Below are 13,591 nucleotides of genomic sequence, written 5' to 3' on the forward strand. Positions count from 1 at the left end.
GATCATGCTCGATGGTGTGCTGCTTGCTCCCAATTCGACACTTAATCTAGTTTCCGTTGGCCAGCTTGTGCGTCAGTACGGGGTGAAAGTGGAGATGTGCATGGATGTTAAAATCTGGAAGCCTACTGGTGGGCCCCCGATTGGGAGCGGCGAAATGAATCGGCGCAGCCAGCATCCCTACGTGCTGAAAAAATTCCAGCCGGGACGTCTATTTGTTGACAGCCCCCCACCTCACACCAACTTTTTCGGGGAAGATTTTTTCAATAATCAGCAATAACTTTCAGAGACAGCTGATGCACTAGCAGCTCCTACGTGATTTCCCTGTTTCTACCGATCGATCTATTGTGCTCTGATGCAAGACCTGCCACTGCCACCACGTCCTGCTCGGGTGATTTCCAGTGATTTAGTGTGCTCGAAGGAAGTTAATTTCTTGATATTTCTGCTGTGCAATCCATGCCCTTTTTCCTTAACTAGCAAACATCCATGCTTTCCTACACTAGTAATGCATCAGTGCTTACGGTGCAAAAAAAAAAAAAAAAAAAAAAAAAAAACACTTGTGCTACTTTGCTTTCTGATGTTGTTAAGAGTCATGCGTGAGCCCACTGTAATAATGTGGAGTCGGTGTGTGTGAAGGCGCATGATGCAGGCATGTCCGAGCTAGATCGTGGGATGGCACGATGTAACTGGAATTCATGTGGTGCCTCGTACGTGTACCTAGCTAGTTATAATTTGTATTTTTTTCCCTAATCTGCTGTATGCATGGACAAATAAAACAGAAGAGAAAAACAACGAAAACGCTGCGGTTGTTGAGCAGCACAAAACCTTGTTTGTGTCTTTCCAATTAGTAATTAGCTAGTGTCCTTAATCTGTTTCCTCTCGATCAGCATGTTACTTTTTTTTTAAGGACTCGCACGAGACAGTGCGAAGTTCTATTGATAGAGCAGGAAAAAAAATACTCCCTTCATCCCATAATATAAGGGATTTTGAGTTTTTGTTTGTACTGTTTGATTACTCGTCTTATTCAAAAAATTTGTACAAATATAAAAAACGAAAAGTTATGCTTAAAATACTTTAGATAATAAAGTAAGTCACAAAAAATAAATAATAATTCCAAATTTTTTTTAATAAAACGAGTAGTCAAACAGTACAAGCAAAAACTCAAAATCTCTTATATTATGGGACGGAGGGAGTACAAGATTACAACCCTGAAGGGTCGTAAACAGGAAAAAGGAAAAAATATACCACCACCCACACACCAACAGCACCAACACACAAGCCGGGAGAAGACTAGCACCGGACCAGCCACCGCTAAGCGTGACCGACCGTCGCAAGACCAACAAAGAAACACATACGAGATCGCCCAAGCCCTCACAACCAACACAAAGCCTAACTCTTAGAGCGGGCTTGCACCAATCGATCAAGAGGTTTCAGTTAGAGGATGCCAGAACGACGTCTTCAAGAAGAGAAGCGACGGAAAACCACCGCCGCCGTCCGTCGGGGCTGAAGGAGCCAAGACTGGGCTTTCGCCCCGCAAACACCCTTGAGGGGTGAGACAGCACGACAACGCCCTCAGGAGGGGGAATTAACCATCGTTGTCGGTCCGGCCAAGGCCGGGCTAGGTTTTCACCCGCCGCTCACCACCACTCAACCTCTCAAGGGTGAGGCACCACATCCACGGCTGACGCACCGATGCTCCTCCACCACTCAACCTCTGCCGACATGTGGGACCACTGCACTGACGCCCCCCCGCCGGCCAGCCTTCGTGCGCCGAAGACCGCGCCACACCCACCGGCAGCTCCACTGCTAGCCGCGCCTCTCATGCCAAGCCGGCCTCCTCCACCGGACGCTCCTCTCGCGCCAATCCGGCCTCCCTCCATCGGCCGCGCCAAGCCGGCCTCCATCTCCGCCGCCCGCGCCTCTCACGCCGAGCCAGCCTCCGCTGCCATCGGCTGCGCCTCTCTGCGTCAAGCCGGTCTCCGACCCCTCCTCCAAACGCTTCCGTGCCGACCAGATGTAGCCGTCTGCCAAGCCCTCGGCTAGCCATCCAAGGCCGCCATGCCTCGTCCCACCTCAGCCATTGTCGCCTCGACCGTGCCTCCTCCCACCGCGCCACGGTCGCCACCACACCGGCAAGCCGCCCGAGGCCGTCAGGCCTGCGCGCCGAGCATCTCACCGGCAGACTCCTTCCCCGCCTCCACTTGCTGCCGCTCGTACCCACGCCGACTACTTCCACAGTAGCCGCGACGGCCGCCGCCACAGCCACAGCCATAGCCACGCCAGCCGCCACAGACGCCACCGCTGTCGCCATACGGGAGTCAGCCTCCCTGTTTCCTCCACGCAGCCGCACCCGCCACCTCACCACCGCTGCAACAACCACTGCCGTGTGCGGAGTTTGGGCAGGGGAGGTGGATCTGGCACCTCGCCCCCAACCCCCGCGCCACCGCCGCCATCCGCCTCCACCTCCGCCGGCTGAGGTCGCCAGCAGCATGCAAGCCGCCGCCGCCAAACCTCGTCCACGCCATCGCCTCCTCCGGCCCGCCGCTGAACGCCTCGTGTACAGCCCTGCCGATGACGCCACCCACACGCCGGCCCGGCTCTCCGCTGCCCGGAGCAACAAATCCGGCCATGGGGGGCGAGCAGCGGCGAGGTGGGAGAGGGGAGGAGAGGGGCGGGGGCAGCGCCCGCGTCGCCCCCGGGGCAGGGCGACCGGGCGTCACACTCAGCATGCTACTTCAATTCACGTGAGGTCGTGTGCACGTTGGAGCTTAATTGGAAATGTACGATGCGACGTGCAGCAGCTGTCAGCTGAGGCACCAAAACAAGCTTGCTGGCCATGGAAAACTAAGTATCCACTGTCTACAAAAATGGTGAGAGCAAGGAGGAAGCTCTTGAATCTACTCTGCCGAGTGTTGTTTCGGGCAGAGGTGTCGTTAGCTAAGTTTTGTAATCTGTGCTTTGCACAATGTGCATTCTCCCTCTCTTAACAAATCTCGGCCGGCCCGGCAAAAAAAAATAATAATAAAAAGATGCCAAGGAATGCCTGGATCAAGATGTGGTACTCCTTCTGTTCCGTAGCTATTATTTTTTTTGCCCAATTTTAATCGTCCGTCTTATTTTAAAAACCACATTATGAGGTAAAATGAACGATTTTACAAAGTTTATAGGATTAAATGTCCAGTTTTAAAGTTTAGGGTGTTAAATGGACTTTTATTCAAAATTTAGGAGGGTATTTCAACTTATTACTATAGATTATAATAATCTATCGTAATAATCTACCTGTTTGTTTCAGATTGTTGCTAATAATCCTAATCTAAAATAAATAGGTCCTAAGTCTATTTTAGCTCACTCATCTCTTGCTCTTGATTAAATTGCATCCCTCAACTAAGTATAACGCCTCTCCACCTTTGAAAAAGGGTAAAATTAACTTCTTCGATATGGTTTAGGATGCTGTTTTTGTCGACGCGGTAGATTGATCGTGGTTAACTCGCTGAGTTAGTAGGTGTGACACACATGGCAAGGAGCTCGGCCATTCGTTCAGCTAATCCATCTTCATCTGGGCCGATGAAATCACATCCAAGGATTCACAGAAAAAGAAATTTGTCATCTCCTCGCCTCCACCGCTCGCCGGAGCTCCGTTGCGCGCAAAATCGAGCACCGGAATGAACGTGCTCTTTCCTATGCTAGAGCTGATCACGACGACGATACACGATGCGGTGGGAGACACCGAATTCGGTGACTTCGCCGCAACCACGTGTCCAGCGAGCTCGTCGCCAACGAAACCAACATCAGATGGATGTACGCTCGAATCACAAATCTATTAACTTAATAAAGTACTAGTAATAGTTTATTAATAAACCAACAGCAGATGGATGTACGCTCGAATCACATGGCAAGGTTCATCCTCGTACTTCTGAATGTTATTTCATACACATCAAAGCTTATAAATGTTAAAAATTTGTGGAACAAAGGTATTCAATTTTCTGTTTTGTGTTTTGTTCATACTACTGTAACTTGCTCACCTGCTGCTAGCTTCCATAATGCCCAAACAGTGGTTCAAAAGGGAAAACAAATCTATCTATCTATCTATTATATTATTAAAACAGTCTTGAAAGGAGACACCACGTTCGCTGTTGAGGCTAGAAATTCCCACATTTGTAGTTTGAACTCTTTCTCCTTCCTCAATACATTTGGCAGAGCTATGGTTATTGCTCAAACATTTTATCCACCCCTGGTTACAGATTGTTAATCCAATTTCTCTGAAAGTCTCACGATGGCGGATCTAGTGAGTATCAGTACTGCTGTAGGCTGGGTCATCACGCCCATCATCTCCAAACTCATCAACAGAGGTTTCTCCTACCTCAACTTTGATGCTTCGGAGAAGCTGAACAGAATTCAGAGTAAAGTCGTACAGCTGGAGCTGATGCTGGAGCAACAGGGATCGTTTGGAGCATTTGTTCAAGGAGCTGAAGTCTGCTTTCTATGATGCTGAAGATATCTTGGATGACGTTGAGTACCACCGACTTGAAAGGAAGATTGTGTCTCAGCCTGATGACAAGTTAGATTCACACAGCATGGCTCCACACACGACGAATTGGGTGAAGAAGCTCCAGTCTGCCCTGCCAAAGTGTCCCTGCCTCGAAAGCCAGGCAAGTTCATGAAAACCAAACTTTGTAGCACACAATCACAATACTGATTAGTGGTAACTATGTTTTTTTACCGAACGATGTATCACATGATCAAATCCCACAAAATCTGCAAATAAACCCATGAATATGTTGTTAGTGAGAGCTTACTATTGAAATTTAGAAGACACAATGGCTTTTACAGCCGTATGATCGAAGTTTGTAATAGGAAAGCAATAGGGGCATTAATAATCTCAGTTAGCAGTCATGCCGGTTACCTAAAATCGATAACCTTACCGTTAATCTGGTTTTGCAGAGGAGTGGTAGCACGTCAATTGATGCACACATGCCGCATGTGTTAAAAATGGAGTTGAAGAAGATCTTAGAGAAAATAGAAAATACTGTAAATGAAGCACACCAAATTTTGAAGCTACCAGACTTGTTCGGTGTCAGTGATGGTAAGGAGAGACAACGTGTTGCAGTCACTACTTCAGTTCCTCCACCTGTAGTAATTGGCCGAGATGAGGACCGCGACAAGATCATAGCCATGCTTCATGAGAAAATAGATAATGGTCAACGAAAAGCCAACGGTGGTTTAAGCTATTCTGTAATTGGCATTCATGGCATCCCTGGGTCTGGGAAATCAACCCTTGCCCAGCATGTGTGCGCCAGTGAGAAAAAGGGCAAGCGAGAGGAGAAGGATGGCCATTTCAACCTTATCATGTGGATTCATGTTTCTCGGAATTTTAGTGTGGATAAAATTTTCAGGGAGATACTTGAGGAGGCTACAGGGAACCCATGTCCCCGGTTCGAGAGTCTTGACATCCTTGAACAGAAGCTGGAAGAGGCACTGAGTGGAAAACATTTCCTCTTGGTTCTAGATGATGTCTGGTACAGAGAGGGCGTGAACCAGCAAGAACTGCAAAAGGTAATCTCTCCTTTGAAGGTTGGGGATCTAGGAAGCAAGATCCTACTAACTAGTCGAAGTAGAGATGCATTATTAGCACTGGGTGCTATCAGATGTATTCCCATCTCCGACTTGGATGATAATGTATTCCTCCAACTGTTCTTGCATTATGCTCTTGAAGGTGCTGAGATAGACGAACGAGAACGGACGATATTCGAAGAGATTGGTTCCGATATTGCGAAAAAGCTGAAGAGATCACCCCTGGCAGCCAGAACCGTGGGAGGACAACTACGTATAAGACCAAATGCTGACTTCTGGAGAGACACTCGTGATCGGGGCCTCTTGGATGCGACAACGGGAGCTCTTTGGTGGAGTTACCAGCATCTTGATGAGCAGATTAGACGATGCTTTGCTTACTGCAGTATTTTCCCCAGAAGGCACCGGCTGAAACGCGACAAGTTAATTAACTTGTGGGTAGCAGAAGGGTTTATAAGTACTACTAATGCAGGAGAAGAAATGGAAGATGTTGGTCAGAGATACTTTGACGAATTATTGTCAGCCTCGTTTCTGCAACTAGTAGAGAAACAAACAGGAGCATTGAAAATGCTTGCCAAAAATGATTGCTTCAGAATTGAAAATGGCTGGACAGGAGTTATCCCGCGAGATGTTCGGTATCTTTTTATTGAGACTTACAATAAGACAATAGTTATGGATAAGATATTGCAAATAGAAAATTTACGCACTCTAATCATTTATAGTGACAAACTGGATATGCTGATTGAGGAAAACGTACTTGAAAGTATGTTCACGAGGCTGAGAAAACTGCGTGTGCTACGGGTACGGACCGTCACGCAATCTGGTACACTTTCGTTCCCTGCATCTATTGGCCAATTAAAGCATCTACGCTATCTTTCTTTTTGGACGAGTTCATCAGTAAAACAAGTTTTACCAAGAACATTTAGCAAGCTTTACCATATGCAGTTGCTAGATACTGGTCATTGCAGAAATATAGTGTTTCCTTCAGGGGAAGATACAGTTAACCTCATCAATTTGCGGCATATCGTCACCTTTGAAAACCAGAATTTTCCTGACATTAGAAAGCTGACTTCACTCCAAACGTTATCATTCTTCACAGTAAAGAAGGGTCTGGGGTACGATTTGCAGCAGTTGACACACTTAAATAAGCTTCGCGGCAGGCTACAGATCCATGGTCTTGAAAATGTTCAAAACAAAGAGCAAGCTGTCGCAGCCAATCTAGCTGCCAAAGAACGCCTCAAAGAACTAATACTCGTCTGGGATGGTGATAACTGCAGCCCTGACATTGAAACTGAGGTGATTGAGGGCCTTTGCCCACCGATGGAGATTGAAAGACTGGAATTGAGAAATTATCACGGTTTAAGGTACCCACATTGGATGGTGAGAAAGCAGAATGGCCTGAAGAACTTGCGCGAACTTAAGCTCTACAAATGCGGCCATTTGGGACCTCCTCCTGAACTTTTTGAGTTTTTTTATCATCTTTGTGTGCTCTCCCTTTCACAGTGCAGCTGGGATGCCTTGCCAGATAATATGGAGCACCTCAATTCTCTTCAGAAACTGAATATATTTGAGTGCCAGAATATCCGTTCACTTCCAATGCTGCCCCAGTCTCTGTTGCACTTTGAACTCCGTGGATGCGATCAACACTTCACAAGATCTTGTAAAACAATTGGACATCCAAATTGGCAAAAGATCCAGCACATTCCCAGTAAAGAAGTTGAGCAAATTTACAGTCAAGAGTACTTGAGGAGTTACCATGAGGTACCAAAAATTTAGTGTAAAATTTAGTACCTCCTATTACATAGGTATTAAGAGGTACCAAATTTACAATAGAAAATGTGGTACCTCCTCAAAGACTATAATATTGCTTATAATCTTAACTTTTGAGATTTGCTCTGGTTCAGCAAAAAGTACCTCGAAGTACCAATACCTCACGGTACTAAATTGTTTCCGATCGTTGGATCTATCTGGACAGGATGGACATTGTTAGATCCAACTATTGGAAACGATTTGTTGATATCGTAAGGTACCGGTATCTCAAGATACTTTTTGTTGGACTTCTTAACCGTCCCACTGCTTGCTGGCTGCCACCGTGGACGGAGCCAGAGACGGCGGCATTGTACCAGTCGACTAAGAGCCTAGTGTAAAGTGCGGTTTGACTATTTTTCTCATTTTTCGTTAGTACACATTTTAAATAGCTAGATGGTATGTTTGGTGTAAAAAAATTTCTCATAGAAGTTGTTTTAAAATCAAACAAATTATTTTATATTTTTTCATGTATTCATACTTAATTAATTATATGCTAATTATGTTTCTTATTTTACGTACGGTTAACCAGCCGTTTCCAAATGGACCTTAGAACAGGTCCTTAGGGCATGTTCAATGGTAGAGACAAGTATGGTCTCTTAAACAATACAGATTATTTAGAGTCCGTGTCTTTACAATAGTTGAGACGACAAAGACTCTAATAATTAACTCAAAAAATATTCTTTTGTTAGTATTCTTTCCCATTTTTTTACCATCATGCAACCATATTTCTGTATTATAGTGATTAAGAGTCGTTGTTAAGCCGTTGTTATGCATAACAACGATATTAAGTTGTTGTTAAGTAGTATTCCTAATTAACAACGTTGAGAGACCACTATTGACAATCATTGTACATGCCCTTAATCAGGACGGGATGCATTAGCAGCATCCGGTTTCAGTTTCACGCAGGAGGCCGGTGGGAGCAGATAACTGTCTAAATTTAATCGCTATGTTTATTTTATATGCTTGTGCTTAATTTTGTATTCTAGCTTACAAAATTAACAAATCGTACTCAGTGTTAGGTGCTCACGCGGTAGCTTACGCGGCGTTGAAGCACTTGGAAGCACTCGTATTGTTCTTCTGGAGGAGCAGCTGGATGGAAAAACACGGCGAATAAAACTAAAAAAAATACAACCATTTGTTCGTTGCACAAGAAATGGTTTAATTGCAAAATATACAATACTCTCTCTCCGTCCCTAAATATAAGGAATTATAGCCGAATGTGACATATCCTAATACTTCAAGTTTAGATTCGTAGTACTAAGATATATCACATTCTATCAAAATTCCTTATATTTTAAGATGACGAGAGTAGTATTCACTAATTCAATTGAGATTTCAGGATGGCAGTGTGGTTGACCTGACCATTCCCATCCTTACGGGGCAGGGCTGTATGAACGAGTCGTTTCTTTTCTGTTGACTGTTACTATACGGGCCACGATGACCTTCTCTTAAACTGGCCAACAAGAGATTACAAGACACAACTGCAAATCGCCGAGAGAATCTGCAAGTGAACAGACTCTTGGCTGTGAACATCCCAAATGCCTGATCCGGTGACGGCTGGTGCTGCAGTGGGCTGGGGCATATCAGCTCTAGGATGGTTTGTCTCGCCCATCATCTCCAAGCTCCTCAGCAGATGCTTCTCCTATCTTGGTTTCGATGGACCGCAGAAGCTAGGAGAATTTCAGAGTAAAGTTTTTCAGCTGGAGCTGATTCTGAAAGATGTTGAAGTGCACCCTCCCAGCAATCGCTTGGAGGAATTGCTCGACAAGCTTAAATCGGCCTTCTATGAAGCCGAAGACATCTTGGATGATATTGAGCATCACCGTCTCGAAAGGCAGATCTTGTATCCACATGGGAGGAAGTGGGTGAACATGCTCCAGTCTGCCATTCCCATGTGCTCCTGCCTCACAAACCAGGTAACTTCTATTGAGCAATTTTAAATCCCTAATCTAAAGCCGGTACTCCATCTGTTTCATATTATAAGTCGTTTGACTTTTTTCTTTATCAAACTTTGTTAAGTTTGACTAAATTTATAAAAAAATTAGCATCTAAAACATCAAACTAGTTTTTATTAAATCTATCGTTGAATATATTTTTCATAATACGTTTGTTTTGTGATGAAAATAATACTATATTTTTCTATAAACTAGGTTAAACTTAAAGAAACTTGACTAGAAATAAAGTCAAACGACTTATAATATTTTTTGGGAATACGCAAAAGGGTTGCGCATCTTTGTATTAAGAGGAATAAAATTATACAAACGACAAACAAAGAGGGGGTGGGGGGAGAAAAAAAAAGAAAAGAAAACAAGGACTTAAGCCTATTCTCGCGATTACAATGTGACGACCGAACGGGCGACAGGGGATGGGCAAGGTGCCAAAGGGCAGCCTCTTGCGCCATGGCAGCGACAACCTCAGGCCAGGACCGGGAACAGTTGTTCAACACACAGTTGTTTTTTTTCCTTCCAAATGGACCAAGCGCCAAGAGTCACTATTGTGTCAAATCCACGATGGCGCTCCCTTGGAACTTTGAGCCGGCAGGAGCGGTGCCACTCGTGGAAAGAGGCAGCGCAGAGGGGAAGCATTGAGGGAGGCCGAGGCCTGAAAGGACAGCCTACCACAGTTGGAGGGACTCAAGGCACCCAATCAGAATGGGTCGATTGTTTCTTCCAGCTGATCGCAAAAGACACAATGGGTTGGGTGCGGGAGGCCACGCTTCTCCAATCAATTAGCGGTCCAGCAGCGCCGGTGAGCTACCAGCCACATGAAGTAGCGACATCGAGGCAGGGCAAAGGAGTGCCAGATTGGCAGGTGCTGAAACAGGATCCTGCCTGAGAAGAGGGCAAGGTAGGCCGAGCGGGTGGAGTACGACCCCGAACTCTCCCACCTTCAGATGAAAGAGTCAGGTTAGCCCTATGTGACAGTCGTTGTCCACAGCAATGACCAAATCTGCAAGTATTGCAGGATTGCCTGGATTCCAAAGGAGCCCCGGAGATCGCGGATCCAACGGTTGTTGGCCAACGCATCAGAACAAGAGCTTCTAGCGAACACACACCGGGATGCGACCAATGACTTATAATATGAAATGAAGGGAGTACTTTTTATTCACAAATTACTTTTCGTTTGCAAATATGTTGTTTAGCTTATTCCACGAATAAGACAAAGGATGGAGCCTTTAACTTCCTTTCTTTCTCCTTAAACCCGTCTCAAAATTCCCCTTAAATCAGGAGCTAATTGAGAGCTTCACCTTTTACTTGGCTTTTGCAGGACACCACATTACATGATATATCAAAAATGGAGTTGGAGAAGATCTTAAATAAAATAGAAAATAACATAAATGAAGCACTCAAAATTTTGGCTCTCCTACCAAGCTACAGTAAAGATAAGGAGAGACAAACTGTTGCTGTCAATTCACGAATTGAGGTCACTACTGCGGCTCCTCCACCTGTTGTGATCGGCCGAGATATGGATCATGACAAAATCATAGGCATGCTCCATGAAAAAGTAGACTATGGTCAACGAAAAATTAGGAGTGGCGCCCTGTGCTATTCGGTAATTGGAATTCATGGCATTCCGGGGTCTGGGAAATCAACCCTTGCTCAGCTTGTTTGTGCCAGTGAGAGAAAGAAAAGACATTTCAAACCTATCATGTGGGTTCATGTTTCTAAACATTTTAGTGTGGATACCATTTTGAGTGAGATGCTTGAGGCAGCTACAGGGAATCCATGTCCTGAGTTCAAGAATCGTGACACCCTACAACAGAAGCTGGAAGAGGCATTGACTGGAGAACGGTTCCTCTTAGTACTAGATGATGTCTGGTGTGAGAAGAATTCGGGTCAACTGGAGCTACAAAAGATAGTTTCTCCATTGAAGGTTGGGGGTTCAGGAAGCAAGATTCTAGCAACTAGTCGAACCGCCGATGCATTATTAGCTCTGGATGCTATGAGATGTATTCCCATAGCTGACATGGATGATGATGTCTTCCTTCAGCTGTTCATGCATTATGCACTCGAAGGTGCGGACATAGATGAACGAGATCGGGCCATACTGAAAGAGATTGGGTCTGGCATTGCGAAAAAGTTGAGGAGATCCCCTCTAGCAGCCAGCATAGTGGGAAGACAACTACGTATGAGACTAGATGCTGACTTTTGGAGAGATGCTTCTAAGCGGGACCTTTTGAAAGAGACAATGGGAGCTCTACTGTGGAGCTATCAGCAACTTGATGAGCAGGTCAGAAGGTGCTTTGCTTACTGCAGTATTTTTCCCAGAAGATATCGGCTGAAACGTGATGAGTTAATTAACTTGTGGGTGGCAGAAGGGTTTATAGGCTCTACTGATGCAGGAGAAGAAATGGAAGATGTTGGTGGGAAATACCTTGATGAATTAGTGTCAGCCTCATTTCTGCAACAAGCAGGTCAACAGAGAGCGGTATCTGGTGCCGTTGACTACTTCATTGTTCATGATCTGTTACATGATTTAGCAGAGAGGGTCAACAGAAGTGATTGCTTTAGAATTGAGAATGGCTGGACAGGAGTTCTTCCTCCAAATGTTCGCCATCTCTTTGTTGAGACATATAACAAAGCAATGATTTCAGACAAGATTTTGGAAATGGAAAGTTTGCGCACCCTGATCATTTATAGACACAAACAAGACATTCCATTTGATAAGTTTATGAGGCTGAAGAAATTGCGGGTACTGAGCATGCTAAGTGTCACAACCTCAAACGTGTTCTCATTCCCAGCATCTATTGGTCGATTAAAGCATCTACGCTATCTGGCTTTTCGGACGGGCAGAGTAAAACTAGTTTTTCCAAGCACATTTACCAATCTTTACCATTTGCAGGTGTTAGACATTGGCGGGTGCAAAGATTTAGTATTTTCTTCTGGAGAAGATATAAACCTCCTCAATTTGCGGCATGTAATCAGCTCTGCAGATCTGAATTTTCGGAACATTGGCAGCCTGACCTCACTCCAAACATTATCATTCTTCACAGCAAAGAAGGGACCTGGGTATGAGTTACGGCAGCTGAAGCACCTAAGCAAGCTTCGCGGACGGCTAGAGATGCATGGTCTTGAAAACGTCCAAAGCAAGGAGGAAGCTCTTGAAGCTAATCTAGCTAGCAAGGAACACCTTAAGAAACTGGCTCTTGTCTGGGATAAGGATACCTGCTGTCCAGAAGTTCAAGCAGAGGTACTTGAGGGACTTTACCCACCACCAGAGCTTGAAAAACTGGAAATAACAAACTACCATGGTTCAAGGTACCCAGATTGGATGGTGGGTAAGCAGAAGGGACCGAAGAATCTGCACATTCTTAGTCTCAGTAGCTGCAGCGGATTGGGTTCTTCTCAGAAACTCTCTGAGTTCGTTAACCTGCGGTCGCTCGGGCTCTACATGTGTAGCTGGAATGCGTTGCCAGATAACATGGAGCAACTCACCTCGCTCCAGACATTGGTGATCTACAAGTGCCAGAATATTTGCTCACTTCCAATGCTTCCCCGGTCTCTGGTGCAATTTGTACTCCGAGGATGCAACCCCGAGTTCAGGAGGTCTTGTGAAACCATTGGGGATCCAAACTGGCAAAAAATCCAGCACATTGCCAACAAAGAATTCGATAGTAATCAAGTTGATGTTCCCAAAACAGAAACAGCTTGGAAGGTACATTTATATACCCCTTTGCTGCCTCGTTTTCCAATTTGTATTTGCAGAATGTTGCGTCTGTCATTAAGAGTGGTCCTAACAATGTTTACTCCCTATTTGGGGAGCTTACAGAGTCTACAGCTGAATCAAATGTCTCCAGCTCCTCCAAACAGCCCTGATTCTCCCCACCGTGGAAGATAACAAAGAAAACTTTTGGCATGACTTTTGAGATTGTAAGCGAAACTAGATGAAAGTTATAGAACTGAGCTGAAATTATACCACCACCTTGATGCTCAGTATTGTACTAAAGCTTGAGACTTTTGAAACTACTTCACTGATGATGTTTTGGAGTTTTACGAATTAAATATCATATTTTTCTCCTCCTTTCAGTATGTCCGGATCAGCCAATTTGATTATCGGTTTTTTCACTTGTTTGATTTGGCATGTTAGGACGTAGTACTAAAATAGGACCTGAACAACCTTCGAGGCATATGCTGTACATTAACTGTGCTGATGAATGATAATGTTATTGGAAACAAGGAGGGGAGCCAGGAAGGTTACCTGAAAAGATACATCCGAT

General features: G+C 44.9%; 2 protein-coding genes and 1 pseudogene across 3 annotated transcripts; all 3 read left to right on the forward strand.

The window, feature by feature from the left end:
• Positions 1 to 4,270: 4,270 nt before the first annotated feature.
• On the forward strand, positions 4,271 to 4,658 carry LOC127755870 (uncharacterized; annotated as a pseudogene).
• A 310-nt stretch (positions 4,659 to 4,968) lies between these two features.
• Positions 4,969 to 7,872, forward strand: LOC127755872 (putative disease resistance protein RGA4). The gene has a single exon (XM_052281490.1). The coding sequence runs from the start codon at positions 4,969 to 4,971 to the stop codon at positions 7,339 to 7,341; it is 2,373 nt and encodes a 790-aa protein (XP_052137450.1). The 3' UTR covers positions 7,342 to 7,872.
• Positions 7,873 to 9,135: 1,263 nt separating this feature from the next.
• Positions 9,136 to 13,591, forward strand: LOC127755282 (putative disease resistance protein RGA3). Of its 2 annotated transcripts, XM_052280937.1 has the most exons (3): positions 9,136 to 9,290; positions 10,642 to 13,029; positions 13,144 to 13,591. In XM_052280937.1, the coding sequence occupies exons 1-3, from the start codon at positions 9,246 to 9,248 to the stop codon at positions 13,210 to 13,212; spliced, it is 2,502 nt and encodes an 833-aa protein (XP_052136897.1). In that variant the 5' UTR covers positions 9,136 to 9,245; the 3' UTR covers positions 13,213 to 13,591. The 2 variants fall into 2 exon arrangements, with proteins under 2 accessions (XP_052136897.1, XP_052136896.1); XM_052280936.1 differs by having other exon boundaries at positions 10,642 to 13,591.

This window comes from Oryza glaberrima, chromosome 11, assembly GCF_000147395.1.
Source record: "Oryza glaberrima chromosome 11, OglaRS2, whole genome shotgun sequence".
Classification (NCBI taxonomy): Eukaryota; Viridiplantae; Streptophyta; class Magnoliopsida; order Poales; family Poaceae; genus Oryza; species Oryza glaberrima.